This window comes from Neofelis nebulosa, chromosome 1 (assembly GCF_028018385.1).
Source record: "Neofelis nebulosa isolate mNeoNeb1 chromosome 1, mNeoNeb1.pri, whole genome shotgun sequence".
Lineage (NCBI taxonomy): Eukaryota > Metazoa > Chordata > Mammalia > Carnivora > Felidae > Neofelis > Neofelis nebulosa.
Window position 1 is genome coordinate 70,802,355 of NC_080782.1, and position 26,724 is coordinate 70,829,078.

At 33.4% G+C, this 26,724-nt stretch overlaps 1 protein-coding gene across 6 annotated transcripts in view; it reads right to left on the minus strand.

Moving 5' to 3' along the window:
- Nucleotides 1-26,724, minus strand: part of FER (FER tyrosine kinase) — a 440,848-nt gene that overhangs the window by 138,310 nt on the left and 275,814 nt on the right. For 5 of the 6 annotated variants that reach the window (XM_058725350.1, XM_058725344.1, XM_058725329.1 and 2 more), the window contains 3 exons: nt 25,354-25,410; nt 21,094-21,209; nt 18,469-18,563 (listed from right to left, as the gene is read on the minus strand). In XM_058725350.1, coding sequence (XP_058581333.1) covers nt 18,469-18,563; nt 21,094-21,209; nt 25,354-25,410 — 268 coding nt within the window. Of the gene's footprint in view, nt 1-18,468; nt 18,564-21,093; nt 21,210-25,353; nt 25,411-26,724 lie in introns of those variants that run through there. The other variant, XR_009260552.1, reaches the window with a different exon arrangement.

Here is a 26,724-nt window from a genome sequence, read left to right on the forward strand (position 1 = left end):
TTTTGTTCTGTGTAACGTGACATACTGCGAATATTGCACTATAATAGATTGTCACTGTTCCGCTACATGATAGAAGAGAACTTTGAATGTCTAGTTTCTGAAATTTTATTGATCTCTGTTGCCAGCTCTGCTCTCTGCTCCTTTCCCTGGCTATATTCCTCCTCATATGCAATTTGGCTTATGTGAGGATATAAATTTTTTAAAAAGCCTCAAAGAAAAACAACTCTGCAAGTAATTAATATAAAAAACTTAGGTGAGTATTATAAAGCTTCCAATTCAAAAAAACTAATCTTTGGGAAATTATATACTAACTGAAAACTGAAAGCCAATGTTAGAGAGTATGTCTTGCTGAAATAGCTCCCAAATTGTTTTTCTGTAATTATTTCCTGAAAATACCTTTTAAAAGTAAAAATGCTTATAAACATTATTATGCCTCTAGATATACATGCCACTAAAATGTGAAGAATCCCAAGTAACTATTTTGTAATAAAAGAAGCAATATTTTACATTGAAAAAAATAATATTCTTTCTTATTACAAAATATATTAATAGCAAGTCGTAACTATAATTAATTTCTAATCATGATTAGTTTAGATGTTTTTAGGTGGTGGACAGTAACATTTTAGAATGCTAAGAAACGACAATTTCCAGGTATTTTTACTCAAGTAATTATCTAGAAAGGAATGTTAAAAAGTTAGGAATTTCTTATTTTTGGTATTAATTTATAGATTAGTTTTAAAGTTAGGTGTAATGTAATATATTAGGCTTCCATAAAAATAGAAAAATGACAAGCAATGGTGTTAATGGAATAGCTTCATTTTCTTAAACTTTTTCTAAGTCTTAACTGATCGGAATTTTTTAAATTACCCTTGCTTTAATAAAGACCAAGGAAAGAGATATAAGAGATCATGAGAAATGAGAGAGAGACTGATTGGGTTAGGAGGGGTAGCATACAGAGGAGACACAGAAAAAGTTACATTAATCATGCGTGTGGTATTTTGATGCTTAACAAGTGATTTTAGTTAAATTAGAAATACCTAGTTCAGATAAAAATTTAATGTGATATGTAAGATATACCATTATAGAGATAGAGAAAATACTAAGAACAAGTCATCGGTTCATTAATCTTGACTCTGTTTATACTTCAGAGAATCATCGTGTGTTTTTAAATGAAGTTCTGTATTAAGATTAGTGAATACTTAGCACAGTAGATTAAAATTTACCCACCTTTTCTATTACTTAATCTATAACATACTGTATCTGAAAAACAGTTTATGTCAGTGAGTCCAATTTATACTCAACAGGAGAACACATAAATCCCAAGGTTTATTTATGCTGAGCTACTGTGAAAAATTGGAACAGCACATTCTTGGAATTATTCAGGAGTCTAAGCGTATACCAGCCTCTGGATTATATAAAACACCTTCAATGTACACTCTACAATGAAAACTTTAGCTGTGCAAAAAAATAAAATAAAACAGAACAAATCTTTCATCTACCACATTTCAAAATTTTTATGTCCTTAGCAACTAAGATATTATTCAAATAGAACAACCCATATGGTTCACCTTGCTGAAATGGATAACACACGCACCTCAACATTTTCTTGGAAATACAAGGACATTTTCAAAGATGCCTGACATCAACATCTTTCCTTTTGGCAAAAACCTTACCATCTTTCCTGGAATACTGCCAGAAACCATCCTAACTTGGACTCAAAAACTACTCTTCAGAGCTTAATGAGTTCCCACCTCAACTATTAAAATTAAACTCTTCATAAATCTATCTTCAGTACACTCAGGGGGTGGACACAGTTCAGCCAAATTATTTTATCATCTAACCTTGTCTTATATACTCTGGTTTTCTATACATCCCAACACATTTCAGAAATTGTTATTCTTTTCATTCTTCTCCATCTCTGACAGGTTTTGAGCTCTCCAAAGATCATTGTCCTCCAAACCACCTACTTAGTACCTACTTGCCTTCTAGGTTTGACTTGTCTACCTCCTGTTCTGAATTTATGAAACTGAACTATGATATTTCATCTCAATCATATTTCCTTATATATTTATGGTTAACCTTAGATAAAGTGTTTGGTCCACTGAAAGCTGCTACCTGACATTCTACTGTGTTTACATAATTATTTTCCTAAAAGTTTTATATTTAAAAATATGAAGGAAAAACTCAATGACCAACATGTTAATAGCACTCCTGTGTTAAAATGTAATTCTTTGGGGCACCTGGGTGGCTCAGTCAGTTGAACATCCGACTTTGGCTCAGGTCATGATCTCATGGTTCGTGGGTTCGAGCCCTGCGTTGGGCTCTGTGCTGACAGCTCAGAGCCTGCAGCCTGCTTAGGATTCTGTGTCTCCCTCTCTCTCTGCCCTTCCCCCCCCCTCCCCCCCCCCAGCAATCTGTCTCTCTCAAAAATAAATAAGCAATAAAATTTTTTCATAAAAGAATGTAATTCTTTGGCAATGCTCTAATAGGAAGAAAAAGAAATGAATGCCTCAGATTAATTTTTAATTAGTTAATTAACATTTTCACTGAACAATCTGGGCAAAAATAATTAACTAATGCTTTGAAAATACTGACAGTTATCAAAGGTTGGATATTGTTTATTCTGAAGTATCTGGGCACAATAGGAATCTGATAGCTGGCTGAAAAGAAAATCCAATCTATAATTAGTGTTAGTTTCAGCTTAGGTTAATTAATTTAGCAGCAGCTAATATTTACTAAGAATTTAGAATGTGGTAGACTGTGCCACATTTGTTACACACATTCTTTCATTTAATTCTGGGAACCTTATTATTCTCATCCCTCATTTTAGAAGTGAAGATATTGAGGCTTACAGAGACTCAGTAACTTTCCCAAAGTCATACATCTAGAAGTAACAGAGTCAGAATATAAACTCATATATGGCTCCAAAGCCATAGTGATCATGTTGACACTAGTAAAAGTCACTCTGAAGTATTCCTGCTCTCAAATGAGAGAGTGCATTTTGAATTCCATTGATCATTTCTTTTACTGTAATGTTACAGTGAATAACAACAGAACAGCTGTTATATATCAATTGTGATAACTCATCAGTGAGTTAAAACAAAGCCTCAAACACTTTGGGGGTATTTTTCCCACCAAGCTTTCTTGAGCAGTTCGCTAAGGAAATCTTGACTCCATAATCAAATACACTGGGATGATAGTAATTTGGTAGAAAGGGACATTATATAGAGATGAAAGAATATTTTCTGATACTCTTATTCATAAGGATTTATATCTCTATTATGATTATGACTATGGTATGGGGCTTAATTGGCCATTTATAAACTCATCTCTTATATGGATGGATCTGCTTTTATACAAAATACTATTGACCATTTCTGGAAGTACAGGCTTCTCGGGAGACCATAGCTCTTCTAGAGAAATCTCTCAAGTCAGATGCTACCTGAACTGCTTATCTAGAGGCCTGAAGTTTGGGAAATATTCATGAATCCTTCCTATAACATACCTATTCAGGTGGTCAAACAGTAGAATTTATCTAAAATTTATTTCCACATGAGCAAACACAGATGTACAAAAGCACTCTTTATGGTAGCAGATGACTAGAAAAACAATTATCAAGCAGGGCATAAACATATGCAGGGACAGAAAAAGGGCTTTTCATTGTGTTAGCTATGTCCTCAAAGTAACACTTAAAGTTATTCCACTGCCTACACCACAATTGTACTGGGAATTACACTGAAAATTGCTTACCCTGACCTATGAGGCTCTTCATCATTCTGCCCCTTCTGTCTTTCCAACCTTATATCCTAAGCTCTCCACGCTTCAGGAGAAGTTATCTCTACTTCTTCTACCCTTCTTCCTGTTTCTCAAACATAAAAGCCATTCCTATACACATCTTTTGCACGTGCTGTTCTGTGCCTTTCCCCAGCCATTTGCAAAGGGACATTTTTTTTTTACCTTTCAGGTGTTAACACAGATGTCACTTTTCCTAAGGCCTCTAAAATAATTTAGGTGCCACCTTTTACCATCTCTGAGCAAATCCTTCAATAGCAAAGTTTGCAATAATGTTTATTTGCAATTATTGTTAAATATATGTCTCTTGTACCACACTGAATTCAGTGAAGGAAGAGGTCACATATATATTTTTCACCAATGTATATGGCATATGGAACATAGCTGGTGCTAAGTACTTATCAAATAAAGTAATTAATCCAAACCTCACAATAATGAAGAATGACAAGCCTTGAAGAATAACTGGTATACTTTTAAGTTTCAAAGTCACTTAATATAAGGTGATATTTGTTTCCAATAAGAATGGTCATTTTGGGGCGCCTGGGTGGCGCAGTCGGTTAAGCGTCCGACTTCAGCCAGGTCACGATCTCGCAGTCAGTGAGTTCGAGCCCCGCGTCGGGCTCTGGGCTGATGGCTCGGAGCCTGGAGCCTGTTTCCGATTCTGTGTCTCCCTCTCTCTGCCCCTCCCCCGTTCATGCTCTGTCTGTCTCTCTCTGTCCCAAAAATAAATAAAAAACGTTGAAAAAAAAATTTTTTTTAAAAAAAAGAATGGTCATTTTGAGGATTTATTTTTGTCAAAACTAACTAGTTTAGAATACTTTAAAAGAATAAAGCTACTTCAAATTACTGTCACATTGGCTTAAAAATTCCAACTTAAAAAGAACTGACCATAAACTCTCAAAAGTAATCTCAATGTTATAATATTTATAAATTTCATATGTGATAACCTATTCTTCATTTTTTAAAAACACATTTAAAGATGTAAAAACAAAAACAAAAACAAAAAACCTACAGTCCAGATATCTAAGACTTTTATTCTATTCAACAAATGATAGATGTTGCCTGTAGGAAGGATTTCTTAATTTTAATAGCTGAAATACAAAGTATACAGATCCACCCACATGCTGGTAGTAAATAGCATTGTGGAAGATAACTTTATTTGGAAGTCTTTACCAAGGACTTGAAAATGCTCCCAATACTATCACAGACTGACATGTAAGAGAAGGAAAACAAAACAACAACAACAACAACAACAACATAAATAAATAAATAAAGTCTTAACCGGTGCAAAACTGAAAATATTTAGTCTATGTAATCTCTTAAGATTCAAAATTATTAGAGATGCTCTATAAATCCATTTCCTTAATCTCTTTGTTTGCTATAGAAAGCCTGTCATTTTTAATGCAAATACTGTCAAATCTAATACTATTTTCTCAGGTTTGGCACAGAAGAAATTAGGCAAACTTATTGTTTCTAGCAAAGGTTACGTTTTCTAGGTGTATTTATTAGATTCTTAATCTCAGGCCCAGCTGTGTCAGGCATTGAATCATATCCTTCTTGGTATTGAAATTCATGCCCACAAATAGGTACCAATGACAATTTACTTCAGTTTTACAGAGAAGGACAAATGGAGGCAAATAAAGAACAGGAAAATTCCACACACATAAAACCTTGTTATGACAGTTTCTAATATTATGTTCACATTTTCAATGACAGGAGGCTATACAATGCTTAATATAAAGTGCAAGCTCTCAAGATAAATTTGTGAAGATGTTTTATGTTACACAGCATCTGAAAACCTAGTAAAGGAAAAAAGAGTCCCTAAATGAGAAGAGAGATATTAAATATGACCAGAAAACTAGTAAGGAAATGAGAAAAGAAAAATACATAATGGATTTTCAGAAACAATTAATTTGACTGGTCATAAAATGAGCATTTAGCAAGTAGAAGATTGATTTCATCCTCAAAATTTATTCAAATTTATGAAGGGCAAGGAAGAGAAGGCCAAACTATATACATTCCCATTCACTTGACATAACAAAACACAGACCATTTGGCCTGAGAGCCTAGAAGAAATTCAGTATTTTCCATGAAATTTGTCATTAATGTGAAGTTCCCTTTACATCATTTACCCTTGGAAGCTGATCAAGACAGCAAGAGTCTCGTATGTTCAGTTCAAGGTAATTACCACAAGAGGACTCCTTAATTTGAAATAGTCATTACTGCAATCTACAAGGCTTTGCAGGATTGGAACCCCACTGCCTCTCTAGCCCCATCTCCTCCTGCTCTCCCCTCCCCCTTACTACACCCACACTGCTCTTTATTCAACTCCCAAGTCTAGAGTGCCTGTCCTCCACCTATCTATGTAGCTGGTTCTCCCCTCTCAACAGGCTTTTAATCAAATGCTCCACCCTACTGAGCCTTCTCTGGAGACTTTCTCTAGGACTTCAACCTCCACCCCTCCTCAATATTGCTATCCTCTTCCCTCTAGACTGCACTTTTCATGCCATTCAACATAATCTGTATTTTACTTTTTTATCTGACATATTTCTTCCCTTACTAGAATGTAAGCTTCACGAGAATGGGATTTTTGCTTTTTGTGGAGTCTTTCAGTCTGTTTTCTTCACTGTTGAATCCCCAGCACCTGGCATCCCACTGGGCATTCGGTAACTGTTGAGCATGAGTAAATAACCTAACAGAAAAATCTAGATTTAAATGAATAGCTATGGATAGAGGGATACAACTCAAATATTAAAGCAGAAGATTTTCATTTCTTCCACAAATTTAAGAAGAGTCCAGAGTTTGTCTGACTATCATTTCTGAATACAAAGGATAACTTACAACTAGAAAGGGATAACATTTACAAACTAAAGTGAGAAGATAGCATTGCAGTATCTTTGGCTAATGCTGACACGAGGCGTTTGTTTGGTTTCTACGTAAAATAGTCTGAGTATTTATGGCACTTCAAAGTACAAAAAAAACCCCAAACATTCACTTTTCAACTTTCATTGTAAATAAAATAAGTATTTTTTTAAGAACTTTGATTCAACCAATTTTCAGTTGTCTTTTCAACTTGGAAAAATAGTCTGTGCCCTTCACTGTTTCAATAACTGTTTTCGTTATAACCCTGATAACAGGAAAAATCTCATACTAATAGGCACTTTCACATTCATATATGTTAAATAAGTTATAGGGGAAAATCTATTTATTTGTAAAGACAAGACATTATATGTAAATTTTTATTTTTTACTTCGGTTGAATTCTACAGTTTTACTAGTCCCAGCCACACTTCTAATATTTGCATCAAATATAAGTAGGCTTTTGATGTTCAAGCGAATTTTTGTTTTTAATATATATCTTTGAACTTTATCTGAGAATTTTAAGACTTTCCCATGTATAGTAACAAAAACTTAAAAATGATAAAAAAAAAAAACTAGTTAAAGCTAATCAGTCCCTTAAAGAACCATTTATCCATGTGGAAGGATGCCTATGTATTCATCACCTCCACACTTTCCTTTCAATCATTAAAGAACTTCAACTGCCATAAAGTCATTTTCAAAACAGTATCTACGACAAGAATATGGTTCTGAACACACTTTGTCCTGCTCACCAGGCTACCTGCCTCCTTGCAAGAGGTACTTATAGCTATCACTGTTATCAGATGCTTAGAACATAAAAAACATAGGAGCAATATTGCGCAGATGTACACAATGCATCTTTGGCTCAAACGTACCATGATAACTTAATGTCTGTTGTAACATATCAACCTTTTTCTCATTTCATTGATAAAAAAGGAAAATCTCTGTACACTTCTTTAGAATCACTCAAGTCAAAAAGGTAATACAGTAGTGGTAAGAGTTATTATATATTTCAGGTTTTTCTCATATCCTTCTTCTGGGTTAATGTATTTAGCACTTAGCTCCACCTCAAGGGAAGAATATTCACTGCTAGAAGAAAGTGATATATCTGAAGAACAATAGGAAAATGCCAAAACCACATGTGTGGAATACTACCAGCTTATCAATTTATGTCACGTGTAAATAAAATTAGCTGATTCCCAAGGATGTTAGTGCTTTCAGCATCTGAAGAAATGGCCAGTTTATCCCATCTGCATTTGCTTTGGGGTATTAGGCAGCAAATGAAACACGAGGGCAAAACAGTGTATCATTTGGCTGAGAAAAAATATCAATTTAAAGATGTTATCTTTTCAAAAGGTTTTGGAAGTAGGTTACATTATATCAAACTATTATCTGTGGTATAAAATGGCAACAGAGAACATTTATTTTGTTTTTCATTAATGTGATATGCTTGAATTATAAAGTGAATGTCTAAGTTTAGATATAACATCAGTTAACATTTAAAAGAAAACTTCCTTATTTTCCCAAAGTGGAATTCACAATCCTCTAATTTATTAGACCAAATTCATACCAAAGTTATTTTTAAAGAGTATTCTGTTAATAGCTCCATACATAAGTCCATAAAATTAGGTTCTTCTGTGGCAATTAACAAAAAATAATTCAGCCACTGAGTTGACATCTTATAATTTTTAGTAAATAAATACTTATTTGAGTATTACTATGTTGCTCTCTCCTTGAGCTCAAAATTTGCTGCTGTGAAGTGGTATTATTACACAACTGGTCATGGGTTAGAGCTATGTAAGACCAAGTGCCAGTTCAGATTTTGAGGGCTCTCCTTTATGAGTGGTAGGAGCAATGTTCCTTAATCTTTTCTTGGCACAATTTACCTTTGTTACATTTATGATGAACAAAAGAAACAAATGCCAGGCAAGTATCCACAGCCAAAACACTGGGACTTTGTTCCCAATGAAGCAGGAACTGTCATTTTCAGGGACTACCATAATAACTTTCTATAGCTGTGATAATCACATGACTGAAATTGGTTCTGCTACATCATATACATATATAAAATGTTGTTTTGAATTGAAGGGGTAGTTTATTTTTAAGAAGAATTTAACCTCCCTGGGGCGCCTGCGTGACTCAGTCGGTTAAGTGTCCGACTCTTGATTTTGGCTCAGCTCATGTTCTTGCAGTCACAAGATCACAGCCCAGCCCTGGACTGCACTGACAGCGTGGACCCTGCCTGAGGGTCTCTCTGCCCCTCCCCTGCTCACGCTCACACACACACACATTCTCAAATAAAACTTTTTTTAAAAGAATTTAACCTCCCAGCAAAATTTAGTGAAATTACTCACAGAAATTATCAACTGAAATGAATTAAAAGAAATTGTGACAGTGGAAATGTTTCTACTGAGATGTTAAAGACATTTAGGATATAAAATAATCACGCTAAGATTTCTAAGCCAAAATCTCTAGACCATATAAACTCCATGAACTCAATTCTTAAAAAACATGTTATAGGGAGGAGATATATTTTGATGATGTCTAAACCTGGTAAAAATTCTTCAATAATTCTCAAAGTTTCAAACACGTAAGTCATTTTAAAATTAAAATAACTTTGAGTACTGCCAAAGGGCAGCATCTGTATAAGCTATGGAATGTACCAGATAATGTAACATTCAATTGGTTCCAGAAAGTTCTGAACTCAGAGAGGAGATCCATGTCAGAAAGAAAGGGGCAGTTACAAGTCTCTAGGGAAAGAAAGTGGAGACTGACATTTTTTTAAGGCTTAATAAAATTAATCACTTCTCATGATGTGCAGAAACATTGTTGCATTTAAAGGTTAAGGTGCTTAGTTTCCTCTTCATCTGGGTATCAGTGGCAGCCCTAATTCAATCACATAAGAAAATAAATGACACCTGCCTGGCCCATAAACATTCCTTTAAGTAATGCTTGTCACTTAAAAAAAAAATTCTCTCACAATTTCCTTCATTTCAACTTCTAAGTAATAAACAACATGCTTACAAACTGTCTTTTTTAGCATATTAGAGCTTTTTGTTTTTAGTATTTCCTAGTGCCATTTAGAATTGCCTTTTGTTTGATTTTACTTATCCAGCAACCCATGAGCAAACAAGTAAATAAAGCATTTGTAATTCAAGAGATGATTCAAGTAAAGACAAGATCATCTTGGAGTATTCACTCTAAACTTCAATTCTCAAATGCTTCTAATCTCTTTAAACATTACTTTGGTTCAAATATATTTCAGATTTATGATTTCAAAGGGTTCAGTTATCTGACGAGAACAGGAGCATATTAAGTCTCTGCATAATGCAGTTTTGAAATGGCATGCATATTAGACACTAAGCAGTTATTAAATCTTGCTTTTAACCTACCAGTTTTCTAAATCTTTCCTTCACAAGCTTGATTCCCAGTAGAGAAAAAAGGAACTCCCAACAAAAATTTTCCTGTTTACTACAGTAAGCTATTTACTTATCTGTGCACAAGGCTGAGAAATTATGTAAGGGGGATTAATGTATTTGCCCACAGGGTATCTTGCATAGATGTTTAGCTTGAATTTTCATTTGTATTTTTAATTCGTAAAAGGATTATATATTTTGACCCACTTATAAATTGAATGATAAAACAAAACAGAGCATTATTTTCCTACTTGCTATTTAACTAATGTTGACAAGTCATTTTTACCTCTCTGAACTTCATTTAGTTTATTTATAAATGAAGATAACAATATGGCTGGTAGAATAAATGACCTAATATCAAAGTGCTTTTACAACTTTAAGATATTTTTTAAGCATAAGAAATTATATATTACTATGGTGCTTTTACAAGAATGAAAACTAGCTGGCTCTTTCCCCATCATACCTTTTATAAAGGAAGAAAAACACAGAAAAGTACTTTCTGAAGTAGTCTGAGAATTGAGGTTTCAACTTAAACATTTTTCTAACAATTACAATAATACAGGTTATCGCTAAAATTCAGAGGCCATTTAATCTAGCCACTTGAGTTTTACATAATAAAGATCAATGAAAGCTAAATATAAAACATATCAACAGAACAGTTACAAGGATGGAGAGAGAAGAACTGAAAACAAATGTTATACATCCTAATTTGTTCTCAGTCATTCCTATTTAGTACACCTAGGGTTAGGAGGAGAATTAGGGGCAGAGGCAGGTTCAGAGTTTGGGTTAGTTTTGGCTGGATTATAGCAGGCATTTTAAATAACCACTTTTTTCTCTTAGCCAATTGGAAAATAATAAAATTTATGGTAATAAAACAAAGTGGTCCCATGTGAAATATTTAGAGAGATATGTAATGTGTCTATATGTGTATTTACATAAAATCACAGTACATTAGTCCTTATACCAACCCTATTAATCTTACTTTATAGGCAAGAAAATTAAGGCACAGAAGGGTTAAGTAAGTTCAGCAAGGTCATGTAAGACTGCCTAGCTCTTGGGCTTTTTTTGTTAAAGAGCCATTTACAAGTTCAGTTTATATACATAAAATTTGTCCATTTTAACGTAAGATTCAATGAGTTTTGACAAATTTACAGGTGTGCAACTGTCACTACAATCCAGTTTGATACATTTTCATCATGCCAAAAAGTCTCTCATACCTGTATACCGTTGGCCTTTAAACATCAGGGCTTAGGAGCATCAATCCCATCCCAGGCGGAAATCTACTGGGAAATGTATTAATTTCCTAAGAACATAACAACTAATAGTCTACCATTGAGCAGAAACCTTACTAATGACATAAACAGTTGATTAACATATTTTGCATGTTAAATGTACTAAATACTGTAGTTTTACAATAAAGCTAGAGAAAAAAACCTTATCATTAGGGAAAGCACATTTACCATACTATAAAAAATATGTATAATAAATGGACCCACACAGTTCAAATCCATGCTGTTCAAGAGTCAACTGTATAGTCAATCCCATCAGAAAGCCCAGCCCCAGAAAACCACAATGCCTTCTCTGGCCATTTCAAAGAAATGGAATCATACAGCATGTAGTCTCCTGCATTGGACTTGTTTCGATTAGCATAACGTTTTTGAGGTTCATGCATACTGCAGCATGTATTAGTTACCTCATTTCTCTTTATTACTTAATAGTATTTATACCGTTTGGATATGCTACATTGTTTTTCCATGGACATTTAGGTTATTTCTACTTTTTGGCTATCATAAACAATGTTGCTATGAACATCTACTTACAGTTTTTGTGTGACAAATATTTTCAATTCTCTTGGGTAAATACCTAGGATTGAAACGCTTAATATATGTGGAACTTTCATGTATAACTTCTAGAGAAATTGTAAACTTTCTTCCAAGAAAGCTGTATTATTTTATATTCCAGCACTAATGTATGAGGGAGTTGGTTTTTTCACACCCTCACCAACACTTATCAGAACTCAAGATCTCCACCACTACCCTCTCTGGCCTTTTACTGACCACGCACTTGTGTCACGGAATGCTGGACAGGACAGAGGAAGGAGCTAAGTGAATGAAGAAGTGAGGGAGACAGAGATCCCTATACTTTTTCAAAGACAACCATATCTATTTCAGCTGATGAACCTACATTGACACATCACTATCCTCCAAAGAGTGTTACAATATTAGTTTAACAGCTAGCATTTTAATTTCAAACACTGGCAAACAAGTGTTTATTGTGACAAAGATGAAAAATACCATAAACATGTTAAAGGGTGCTTTTTATTTACTTTTTCTGGCTATATGGTTCTAGAAGCTAGAACATGCGGTATGATGTTGAAGTGGTAAATGCAGATAGAGGTTTTATTTCTTATATAAAGGAGGAAAGTATTCAGTCATTTACCATTAAGTATAATGTCATCTACAGGCTTTTCTTAGAAGCCCTTAATGTTGAGGAAGTTTTATTTCTCATGAGAGCATTCTTATCAAGAACACAGGTTTGATTTTGCCAATTTTTTGTATCTATTGAGATGATGATACTATTTTTTGTTTGTTTGTTTGTTAATGGGATGAATGGCATGGATTGGTTTTTGAAGGTTAAACCAACTTGCAGTTCTAGGATAAATTCTGCTTCAGTATGATGTATTTCTGTATATTGCTATATTGGCTTTGTTATAATTATGCTTAGGATTTTTATATAAGATCATGAGACATTACTCTGTAGTTTTCTTTTCCTATGATTTTTTTCTCTAGCTTTAGAATCAGGTAATGGTGGTCTCAAAAAATGAGCTGGGAAGGAGTCTTGCTTTTTCAACTTTCTGAATGAGTTGGTATAGAAGTGGTGTATTTCCTTCTGAAAAGTGTAGTATAATTCACCAGTGAAGCCAGCTGGGCCTGGAGTTTTCTTTGAAGGATGGTTTCTTAATGACCAATTCTTTAAAAGAGAGGGGGATATGAAGATTGAAGGATTTGGTAGTTTTATCTTTCAGGAGATTTGTCCATTGCATCTAAGTTGTTTAATTTGTTTGCACAAACTTGGCCAAAATATTCCATTAATATCCTTTTGACATCTGTAGACTCTATAGTGATGTCAGCTCTCATTTTTGATATTAGTAATTTGTGTCCTCTCTTTTTTCTTATCGGCCTATGTAGAGGTTTACTTTTATTGATCTCAAAAGACTAGCTTTTAGTTTCGTTGACTCTGTGTATATCCCTTTTCATTGATTTCTGCTATTGCCTTAATTTTTTCTTTCTTCTACATATTTTGAGTTAACTTGGATTCATTCAACTTTTTATGGTAGAAATTGAAGTTATCACTTTGAGTACCTTCTTTTCTAATATAGACATATACTGTTAAAGTCGTTTCTCAAGTACTGCTTTATAGGCAGTATATAAATACTGAGATGTTGCGTTTTCATTTGCATTCAGGCTCAAAACACTTTGATTTCCACTCTGCCCCACTGGTTATTCAGATGAACATTGTGTGGTTTCCAAATATTTAGAGGTTTTTCAGAGATTTGTCTTTGAGCTCTATTTTTATTACATGTACATAATTTAAATACTTATAAATTAGTTGGGACTTGTTTTATAGTCCAGAATATGGACTATCTTAGTACACATTCTCTGTGTACTTAAAAGAATTTTATTTTCGGGTGATGATGTATGGAATGTCCTATTTATGTCAGTAGGTTAGGTTGACTGACAGTGTTATTCAAATCTTCTGTAACTTCCTTAGTGGATATACTTTTTAAATCAAATTTACTTTTAACGATCACTTACTATGGCATCACAAAAAAAGTAATACTCAGTGATAAGTCTGACAGAAGACAGAAAGTCCTCTATACTAAACTCTACTTAGCTTAGAGAACTTAGCTTAGAGAAGTTAAAGATCTTACTAGCAAGATATACCATGTCCATGGGTCAGAAAACACAATAGTGTTAATCCATCTATTTACCCCCAGTTGATCTACAGACTCAGTACAATACCAACTTAATGCCAGCAAACCTTTATATAGAAACTCTCGAACTATAAAAGAACACTAACATTGATATGGAAATGCTAAGGGCCTCTAATAGCCCAAACGATGAAGAAACAAATTATAGCACTTACATTACCTGATTTCAAGACATTATAAAGCTACAGTAATTAAGACAGTGTTGTATTGGTATGAAGACAAACAAAAGAATCAACAGAAAAGAAGAGTCCAGAAAAAGACCTATACATAAAATTAAAATGAAAGTGCATGTAACAAGGTAGGTGAGGGAAACACCATAAGGGAAAAAAAGATAGTAATTTAAACAGGTGGTGCTGGAAGAACTGCATATCCATATGTCAAAAATATAAACTTAAGCCGTTTTTCACAGCATATATAAAAATTAACTTGAGATTGATCACAGACTCAAATGTGAATTCTTAAACTATAAAACACATAGAAGTAAGCATAAAAGAAAACCTGTATGATCTTGGGGTCGACAAAACTTTCTTCTATGTACCATGAAAAACATGATCTATGAAAGAAAAATTTGGTAATTTAAACTTTGTCAAAATTAAAAACTTCTGCTTTCCAAAAGACACTTAAGATAATGAATAGATAAATCACAGACCAAGAGAAAATATTTGAAAAATAACATTTCTGATAAAGGATTTGTATCTAAAGTATGTTAAGAACCAAGACTCAACTGTAACAAACAACCCAATTTTTACAAATGGGCAAATGGTTTGAATAGACATTTCACCAAAGAAGATACATGAATGGCAAATTAACACATGAAAAGATGCTCAACATCTTTAGTCAGGAAAGACAAATTACATTAAGACATTTCTACATAAATATTAGAATGGCTTAAGACTGACCGGTCTGAGTTGATGAAAAGGGAACACTGCTGCTGGGAAGGCAAACCAGTATAATCACTTTAAAAGGCAATTTGGCAGTTTCTTAAGTATTTAAACATGCATATTCCCTACTATTCATTCATCCCTTTCCTAGTACCTTCCCTAGAGAAATAAAAGCACAGGTCCATTACAAAGACTCGTACATAACTATTTTTAGCAGTTTCATTTGCAGTAGGCCCAGAAAAGAAACAACTCAAAAGTCTATCAGTAGCTGAATAGATAAACGGTGGTATATTCCTGAGGTCACTCTACTCAGCAATAAAAAGGAAACTATTGATACAAAATGGCTGAATCTCAAAATAATTATGCTAAATGAAAGAAACCAGACCAGAATAAAAAAAAGTGTAGACTGTATGATTTCATTTATACAAAATTCTAGAAATACAAACTAATATAGCAACAGAAGGCAAATCAGTGATTACCTGAGACAGGGTGTAGAGAAGGGTATAACTAAGTCCATACACAGACAATCAAGTATCCTATAAAAGTTGTTATTATATCAAAGTGGTTTTCAAAAAGAATGACAAATTATGCTTATTAAAAATTAGATATCGGACCCACATTTTCTCAAATAAATGAAGTAAACGTGACACTTCAAGGGGAAAAAAATGACAGGTTTTGTTGCCAGCGATAAAATCCAAACTTTACAGTGACAATTAAAATTTTAGAAAACACATATTTGTCACCATGTACTTGATAGCTTCCCATTATTTGTCTGATGAGACTACTGTTGACATTAATAAATGTGATCTTTTGATGTTATATAATGAATCATGTCACCTTTTTAAGGATCTATATATATAACCTGGTCACCTGATATACTCTAAATGATGAAGCATGATGCTACAGAATCATGCACAGATAAAAGATACACTCAAATTCCAAGTTCAAGCAATGGAGTTAGTGTAAGAGAGTATGAAAAGTTTATCACTGTGGTTTCAGATTCCATGCTGCAACTAACCTATGAAAAATTTACCAAAATGTACTGTGCTGAAGTAAAAATAGAATATGGCTTCCCAACAATCGCCTACCCTGAGTCCTGGATCATGTGAACACAGTTATCACTTCCCTAATTATGTTGTCATATGGCATTCTCTTCTTTCAAAAAAGGAGAGAATATTCTCCAGCTGATAACAGAAGAGTAAGTGTAAAAAAATCAAAAACACTTGAAAGATATGACTATGCTGAGTCTGAAGATGGAGGGACCATGGGAAAAACAGTGTAGAAACCTTAAGGAGACGAGAGATGCCTTCAGCTGACAGCAAGCAATGAAAGCAACTTAGACCACTTCTCAGCTGCAAGGAACAGGATTCTGCCACAACAGAGGCAGGTTAGTAGTCAATTCCTCCCAGTGACTCCAGATAAGAACTCGGCCTGAAATCCCGATTTTGGGCTTTGTGATACCCTGAGCAGTTAACCCAATCAATATTGCCTATGCTTGTGATCCATAGAACTGTGAGGTAATAAATTCATGTTGATTAAAGCTGCTAGGCTGTGATCATTTGTTATGCAGCAATAGAAAGCTAATACATTTATTATAAATCAAAATGCACATATACTTGCAACCAACAATCCCATTGCTGAAAATGCACCCTATATAGTTCAAAATTATTACATTATTAGTCCAAATATATTCATTCAACGTTGATATATATATCTCACACACACACAGTCTCCCTAAGTAGAAGACTGATTAAATTACATAAATCCATACAATGGAATATTCTGAAACCATTACAAAAAAAAGATATAACTACATGGATAAATATCAATGAGACCCTAAGTTATACTATTAAGAGAAAAAAGATCTGACAAGTTTAAGAGTATGTTTTTATACATTAAACATTTTCCTGGAAACACACACATATACTTAGTTATCAACTAGCTTTGAGACAGGCTTAGATTATTAAGTGGGAGATCTTCATTTTTAATTTTCTATTTTCCATTACACTTTCAATTTTCTAATGGGGCTTATTATTCTTATTCTTTCAAAAACATCAATATAAGTGATTTGTCAGTGTCAGATGAACACTTCCCTGGCACTCCTGCAATGCTATATTCTTTTGTTCAACTTGTACCTGTATCTGGCATTTGTCATCCATGCTAAGACCAAGATCACTTTTCCTCATCAACTCAGCCCCACCTTTCAAACCTCAGTTTCTCAGAGACATCCCCTATTAACTGGGGACTTCATGTATGTGATTTTTTTTTTTTTTTTTTGAGACAGAGACAGAGCATGAGTCGGGGGAGGGGCAGAGAGAGAGGGAGACACAGAATCTGAAGCAGGCTCCAGGCTCTGAGATGTCAGCACAGAGCCCAATGTGGGGCTTGAACTCATGAACCGCGAGATGATGACCTAAGCGGAAGTCGGACAGTCAACCAACTGAGCCACCCAGGCACCCCATGATATTATTTAATTAAAACTATAAGCTATTCAATTGTTTTTAAAATTTTAGACTATACTCTAACATTTTTCCTAACTATATTGAAATTACTTATGATATAGATCATAAATAACATACAATGTATATAACAGTGTTATCCTGATGAGGACGAAGATGATGATAATCCTAAATCCTGCAGTTATATGGTAATATCAAGAACTACTACGTAGTAGGCAAACCAGTGTGATAAAAATGCGACTAACTATCCTTAAATAATAGCAGAATTGTGTGAGCAATATTTAATGGGCAATCTATAATATCAGGTTTATCTAATGTATATTAAAGTTAGAAATATTTTTCATATTCCTTTAAGTTTCTTTTAAAATGCATAAATACTAGTTAAAGCAAATATTTATTATTAAATATTATATTTATAAATTTTACCAAGATCAAATTTTACCTCTAATGAAATTTTCTACAAGATGATATACAGTGAAAGTAACTTAAAAATACACTCTATAAGTTCAAAGTTATCCTTGCTTGTTGGCAAAAGTGGTTAACCACAAGACCCAGAGGTGTTCAAAGTCACCATAAAGAAATATAGGAAAAATTCCTCAACAGATTAATTTTTCTTTGTTCACTTATGAAAGATGTTCATAGTTGATAAGGGATTCAAAGCACTATGGAATTTTATATGCAGCCAAACAAGAGGATGTGTGGTATTGTACTTGGAAAATAATATACAATGAACAAGATAGAAGATAGTACTATCATTGTTATAAAGTTAAACCAAGTAGACTATTTTTATAAACAGGTCTTCTAACAAAAACATACCTAACTAAATTCCATGTGTAATTGCGCTATAATAATATATCTCCCCCCCAAAAAACAGGTGGATGACATTTTCTATATAACAGCAAAGTATTAAAGACTATAAAAATATTGGGCATATACATAGCTCTTTGTCATCAGGAAAACGTTAAACAGAATTGCTGAAAACTTTACAAGGAGAAATCAAAGAGACTGAACATATAAAAATAATAAAACATGACATTACAACATCATCGAGGAAACCTCTAAAATCATTACCTGGAACCAGTTCCATAATGATGTAGATAGGCTGTCTTTGTGTGCAAACGCCTATAAGTTTGACAATATTGGGATGATCGTATTGCTTGAGAATTCTGGATGAAAAAAGTTTGAGAACAGTTATCATTTAAATAAAAAAGCATTGATTTATGATCATCAACAGCATGCCCAAGTAGAATATACTTTAGTCAATATAATTCTCTTTTTAAAGCTTCAATATGAAACCAAATTATAATTGATGGATGTATACAAGTTTAAATAAATATTAGCAAACTATAGGTAAAAGGAATCAATTCTCCTTAATTCAATATTCATTTAAAAATTATTATCCACTCTGAGTAATAATCATGCTAAACCTGAACATATTACTTAGTCCCAAACATTACACTCCCTTCCAAGTATCTGGTTTTAGCCACTACCACAAAAGCATAACTGACAAGCATTTAGTGGACCAGAACTGTAAGCTGCTAGGTTGGCATCTTTTTGTTTTGTTTTTATGTACACACTTGATTGAAAATACATAAATAAGAATTCAATTCATGTTGGTAAATTTTATAGGCTGATCATTTCATTAGATTTTGTAAAATACTATCTTGATTATAGCGATCAATTTCAAAATAGTAAAAATTCAAGTATTGAGAAAGTGGACTACAGGTTCAAAAATAATTTAGTAACAGTTTCAATATACACTGAAGCTGAAAAAAGGGGACTTTGTTTGGATAAAGGCAAAATTTCATCAGAGGGCTATAAAAATAGCACAGACTCATCCATAGGACTCCAAGCATGAGTTAAAATAAATTAGATTCCCTCAAAGGCCCATCTACGCTGAATATTTCTATTACCAAATCGTATTCCATATTATCCTACTGACATAGTTATAAATTCACTCATATTTGAAAAATGCAGTTTCCTAAGAGAATGAAAAAATCACTATTGAGAGAAAGAAAAAAAAGTTCATATATGTTTTGTATAAGCCCAACTAAAGCAGAGATAACTCCAAGAAAAATGCCTTAGATTGAAAATATATAATAATGACTTATAAGTGAAAAGAGATAAGAGTAGAAAAAATTCTAGAGATGAGGAAAATATTCTGTCACTCACCTTGAGCTTTCAGCTTCTATGAAGAATTAAAAACGAAGTCTTAGAATGTTTGACCCTAATCCAAAGTGTCATTTCTTAGGTTGGAAACTGCTTAGTAAAGAAATTCCACAAAATAGCCAGCATGGACTCCATATTAAATATCTAAATATATAGTTCTATCATCTATTAAATGACACTTGGGAATGTGCATAGATACAATTCTCATTTTTAACATAAAACTTTGTAATTCTACTTGAGAAAATGGATTTTTCCACTTTAGAAAATTTAATACTTTATTTTTCAATAAAACAGTCACAATTTAGAAACCAAGAAAACTAGCTTTAAAAAAAAAATAATGTAATATATAACCTTGTACCTTAATACCACCTATAAAATAATCAGCCTATGAAATACAAGTCTGATAGCATGCCTTTATCATACCATATTTTCAACCTACCAGTAATTGACATTAAAAAAGTTTACATCTTTATTCTCTAGATCATATTTAACAAGTGCACCAACTAGGTTAATCCATTGCTAGCAATATTCACTTTTAGATGCTGAATGAACAAACATCCATGAAAATGTTCCATCCTATGGCACTTAGTTCTCTCACTGCCATAAGCTTGGTTCTTTTACAGCACTTTATAGAAACCTCAAATTTATACACTACACCATGATAGACAGACACACACACACACATACACATACACACACACACACACACACACACACACACAACACACACAACACACACACCACACACACACTTTCCCTTTCTCCCTTTACAGCACATGGATCCATGTATCTTCCTTCTTTCCCATCCATATATCCATGCATCTCAGAGAGTCCATCCTTATTTTGTCCAAAACATTTTTCCATTTGTTTTGTACTGTGTTGTGGGTTTTACTGCTAACAGAATACTATTAACCACACACAATACAGGGGTATTAGAACATTAACTTTTAGCTAATAGAAAAAAAAGAGAAGACAATTATCCTAGAAGATTAGAAAAGAAACAATGTACAAATTTTGGAACAAATGCCCAACAAGGAGTTGAAGAAGAAATCTGAGGTTCTCAGAAAAGAAAGGTAACAGCTCAGAAAAGACAATCAAGAGAAAACACTAAGGAGGGTTGGATAGATATAATTATATATATTTAAATGTATTTACATCAATTGTGTATTTTGTATATGGACTAAAATAATATTTTTATTATAAAGACAATCACATTGCACATGTACATACATAAATGTATGTATATGTAATAAAAGCAAAAAACACTGCAATATTCCAATACTGAAGAATACTCACTGTTTTTTAGCATCTGGTTCTTTTGACCATGATTGCATAAACATTCTATAGTCCAACTAAAAACAAATAAACTTTTTGTTTCTATACTGTGTAACTGCTTACTTGTGAGGGTTTGGAAAGTGCTTCCTTCTACTTCAGTAAATCATAATTTAAGATAATCCCAAACTTCATATTTCAATGTTGTAATAGTAACTTATAAGCACATGTTTAATATTACTTTAGCAAACTCACTTGGCTTCTTGTAAAAATTTTATTTTCAGTTCCTGAGGAAGGTCTTCTTTACATGTTTTAACAGCAACAGCGGTTTTATCCTTTAATATGCCCTTATATACTTCACCAAAATTCCCCTGAAAATACAAATACATGTACTGTTTAGGGTGTAAGACTGCCACATAAATCTCTGCAAAATACAAGGTAAACATGAAATGATGCATTTTGAATTAATCAAAGTATTCTTTTAGCTTTATTCAGAGTTTTAAGTAGACATAAAAGATGGGAAATGTTACTCTTGTCAATCCTCCAACTTTAAAAATACTACCCGACCCACCTACCCTTTGGGGGATTGAAGCATGAGGAGAACTGAAAAGGAAAATCAGGGAAAAAATTGGAACAGGATAAAAAGAGAAACTCAAGTTGAAACCATCAGAAAGACATTGTTTCCTGCCTCCTAGTTCTCTTTACCCCCAATCTCTAAATGTTATTAGATTAAGAAGTTAACCATTAATGTTTCAAGACAAAGCAAAGATTCCATGAGGTGGCTGTTGCTATGGATCCACACAGTCAAATGTCAGCTGAAGTGCCTAAGGCAATAGGTAAGAGGCAATTGAACCAGGCCCACTAGTGACTGTCACCCATCAGCAGACTGTCAATCTCTGAAAGGTACCAAGGAAGAGGAAGTGCTTATCCAAATGCCAGTGTCACCCATGTTGGGTTTCTACCAAATGTAGAAATCCCTAACTTTGTTCTAAGTCTCTAACATATTTTGACTTTTATGTGCATTATTTCAAGTTTGAAGTCATTTTTTTTTAATTTTTAAGATGAAACAAAATATTACAAGGATGAGCTATAGAGCTAATCCAACAGCTATTTCTTAGTACTCAAGTTTTTAGGTATGCATATGTATTTTTTACATAACTCTAATCCTAATATGCAAGCATTATAATAAGCTTCAATGCTATTGTCGAACAATAAGTAACTGAACTAGGGCTCTGCTAATTATTGGGTTTAAGCTCTCAGATCAATGTAACTCTTTTTTTTTCAATTTACATCCAAATTAGTTAGCATATAGTGCAACAATGATTTCAGGAGTGGATTTCTTAATGCCCCTTACCCATTTAGCCCATCCCCCCTCCCACAACCCCTCCAGCAACCCTCAGTTTGTTCCCCATATTTATGAGTCTCTTCTGTTTTGTCCCCCTCCCTGTTTTTATATTATGTTTGCTCCCCTTATGTTCATGTGTTTTGTATCTTAAAGTCCTCCTATGAGTGAAGTCATATATTTGTCTTTCTCTAACTAATTTCGCTTAGCATTAATACTCTCTAGTTCCATCCACTTAGTTGCAAATGACAAGATTTCATTCTTTTTGATTGCCGAGTAATACTTCATTGTATATATATATCACATCTTCTTTATCCATTCATCCATCGATGGACATTTGGGCTCTTTCCATACTTAGGCTATTGTCGATAGTGCTGCTATAAACATTGAGGTACATGTGTCCCTTCGAAACAGCATACCTGTATCCCTTGGATAAATACCTAGTCATGCAATTGCTGGGTCATAGGGTAGTTCTATTTTTAATTTTTTGAGGGACTGCCATACTGTTTTCCAGAGTGGCTGCACCCAAGAGATCCTCTTTCTCCGCATCCTCGCCAACATCTGTTGTTGCCTGAGTTATTAATGTTAGCCATTCTGATAGGTGTAAGGTGGTATCTCATTGTGGTTTTGATCTGTATTTCCCGGATGAAGAGTGATGTTGAGCATTTTTTCATGTGTCGGTGTGCCAGCTGGATGTCTTCTTTGGAGAAGTGTCCATTCATGTCTTTTGCCCATTTCTTCACTGTATTATTTGTTTTTTGGGTGTTGAGTTTGATAAGTTCTTTATAGATTTTGGATACTAACCCTTTATCTGACATGTCGTTTGCAAATATCTTCTCCTATTCTTCTGGTTGCCTTTTAGTTTTGCTGATTGTTTCCTTCACTGTGCAGAAGCTTTTTATTTTGATGAGGTCCCAATAGTTCATTTTAAGATCAATGTAACTCTTAATCAATAGTTCAAGGTGTGTAAGTTTTATGTATTAATAAATTGAAAATTATGAAAATGTTTTAATAAAGTATTTTATATATGTACATATATTTACGTCCAATTTCTGTCAGCAAAGTTTCATAGCATTTTTTTTCTTTAAAAATTTTAATTCCAGTGTAGTTAACGGTGTTATATTAGTTTCAGGTGTACAATATGGTGATTCAGCAATTCCAAATATTACTCAGTGTTCATCATGATATGTCTACACTCTTAAACCCCTTCACCTATTTCACCCATTCTCCCCATTCACTGCCCTCTGGTAATGATCTGTTTGTTCTTTATAGTTAAGAGTATTTTTTGGTTTGCCTTTTTTTTGTTTGTTCATGTGTTTTGTTTCTTAAATTCTACACATAACTGTAATCATATGGTATTTATCTTTCTCTGACTTATTTTGCTTAGCATTATACCCTTTGGATCCATCCATGTTGTTGCAAATGGCAAGATTTCATTCTTTTTTTATGGCTGAATAATATTCCATTGTGACTGTGTGAAGGCTGCTTGAGATTTCTCTCTCTCTCTCTCTCTCTCTCTGTCTCCCTCCCTCCCTCCCTCCCCGTCTCCTTCTCTTTCTGGCCCTCCCTCATTCATGCACACGTACATGTGTTCTCTCTTTTCACTCTCTCAAAATAAATAAACTTTTAAAAATGATTAAATTTATTTAAACTGACACCATACTACTGTCTTGTCATTGAAAAAATATTATTCTTTGAAATGGCCCTAGTAAGGAGCTAATGGTTAAAATCCTTTCCTAACATACCATACATATTTCACATAGTAAACTAAACATAAACATAACTGAAATATTTCTCTTTAACTGAAAATATTTTTGCTTAGTACTCAAAAAGCAGTCCTTATCAACCCATTCTATTTTAGTAAATGGTTTAATTTTACAATATTTTAGTTGTGTTTTCAAGAAAATTTAATTTCCTTATAATAATTTTTGGCCCAATTATTGCTACTGACTTACTGACCTAAAGTAATGGAAAGAAGGAATACTTCCTTAGGAATGATGAACACATCACAAATGAAATAAACACATCAGCTACTGCTTTTGACTTGAGATTCTTTAGAATTTACTTACAAAGTAATTATTAGCAGTCAATAGAAACTGCTTTCCAACAGCAATTTAATTCTTCCATTTGGAAAGGATATTTTAAAATAATATGAAGAATCCTGCAAAGTGGATTACTTCACTAGGGATTTACTTTCTCAACATATTAACAGCTAAAAAAAAAATAAGGATTGTCAACTCATCAGTTGATATTTGAATAAAAAAATTAATAATCATTTATTTCTTTATTTAAAATGCTGAGCTCTAAGTCTAGTATTGATCAAATACATGCATCACAGTTTTCTCCAAACATCTGAATTTTATACTATTTTTCACATTGCACTGTAAGCCTATACTGAATTCAAACTTTCAAAACAAAACAGCACTAATTAATTCATTGACAAAGTCATATTTATCCATTAGAACTCAATCATAAAAAAGCTATTAATAAATTTGCAAATAGCCCATTTGATTAATGATTATAAAATGTCTGCCATTATTATTAAACATAATACACTTTCATCTGGCCTATGAGTTGGAAGAAACTTCAAACTAGTCTGGAAAAAAGGGATTTTCATCATATATAGCTACGTTCTCTGACCACTACCAGAGCTGGCTATAAAATCAATCTTTATATTGAAACATGTCTTATCCACATAATTATTAGATTGAAATAATGTATCTAGTGTTGTCACATAGTGAGATTCTATACACAATCCTGAAACCCTCAAGAGCAGTAAGTCACTTTTCTTGAACTATCATGTATAACCAGACACAAATGGAACAAGCCTACTGAGTGTTTAAACTTTTATTACGTCACAGCTTCTTTTCCAATCTCAGATCACTAGTTTTGGCTTTACCACACTGCAATAAAATCATTACAGCTTTTAGTTCTTCCAGAGAAAAACATACATATACTATTTTAAAAAGCCAAGAATCATCCTTAAACTTTTCAAAGATTTTCCCCTTTTTATTTCAGTGACCATCACAGTATTTGTAACAGATGTGGTATAGTGTTATTCTAGGTTCCTGTGAGAATGTGCCTTGCTGTGTGCTAGAATGGAAGCAAAGCTTTGAAGAAAATGAAGAAGTCTGTAGAGTACACAGACACTGTAAGCTCAGCTGACTACATACCTTGCCCAGTAGTTCTCCCAACGTGACATCTTCATGATTGAGAACCCATTTCTTATCCTAGGGCAAAGAAAAAGAACAATTTTTTTTAGCCCAACCAAGAATACGTTTCCTGTAAGATGCATTTGAGGCAATAGCAAAGAGAACTAAGGAGTATTTTATTCAGACCATTAAATCAAGAGCACACTAACAAGTTGTAACTTTAAGAGGGTATAACACAGACAGATTTAAGAAATGTTACTCCATCATAGGATTTAAAAATCTACATTATTGCTAACTTCTATCACAAATCTCAGCCCTCAAAATGATAGTATTCCTGTATCTAGAACACAGCACGCCCTTTCCTCCCACCATCAAGTTTAGGCTCTGCCTTAATTGGTCATTTTACAACAGATGTGTCATAAATATATGAGGGAATATTATCATATAATGCAAAATGTCCAATTCCCAATAAATTACAGAAAATTACATTACTAACAGCTAATTTTTCCACATGTAAAGTGGCCATAAGTTATAGCTGTCTCTGCAACTGCATGTAGTCCCTTATCTTTCCCAAGTACTTTCTTGTAGTATAATAAAGCAACAAACATTAATTCCAGTATCCCTAGGGTATACAAGCTTAGTAATGCAAACATGCCACTATAAAAGAACACCCTATTATCTAATCTCAAGAACTAATTCCTACTTAGGGAACACTTTATCATGTACAAATCTCAGCTAGGAAACTACACAATACCATAGATTAAAAGACACCCAAATTTTTTAAAAAGAAAAATCAACAAGGAATGAAGCAAGAAAGAAGGAAAGAGAGGAAGATATGATGGAGAGGCAGGAAGGAAAAAAAAGTATGGGGGGAAGACAGAAAGAGGAAAAAAAAAGAAAATCCTAGAATGATATATTTTCTTCATAACTTGTTTTTTTATTAAATATTAAAGTGTAGTATTCACCCACTGTACAGACTGAAATGTAGTATGACCTACAGAATGAGTTTTAACAAGTCACCGCACATCTTGAAGTGAATGTCTACCCCTAGTTTAAAAATATTCTGGACAGCTATTTCCAAAACACCATGTGACAAACACAACCACCACTCTCTGATAGGTCAGCAAAGAGAACATTGACTTTTTTCAGTTTACATGTATAGTCTTTCAATCTAAATATAAAGCTAAAGCTATAAAGGACCTGGAAAAAATACATAGGAGGATAGCTCCATGACAAAGACAGTAAGCAAAGTTTCTTAGGGAACAAAAGCATTAACTATAAAATTCGTCAAAATTTCAAACAAAATTATAAAACAAAAAATTATCAACTAAATTATAAAAATTCTTCCCAAGGCCATCATTTGAAAAATAAAACGGCAAACTATAATCTGGG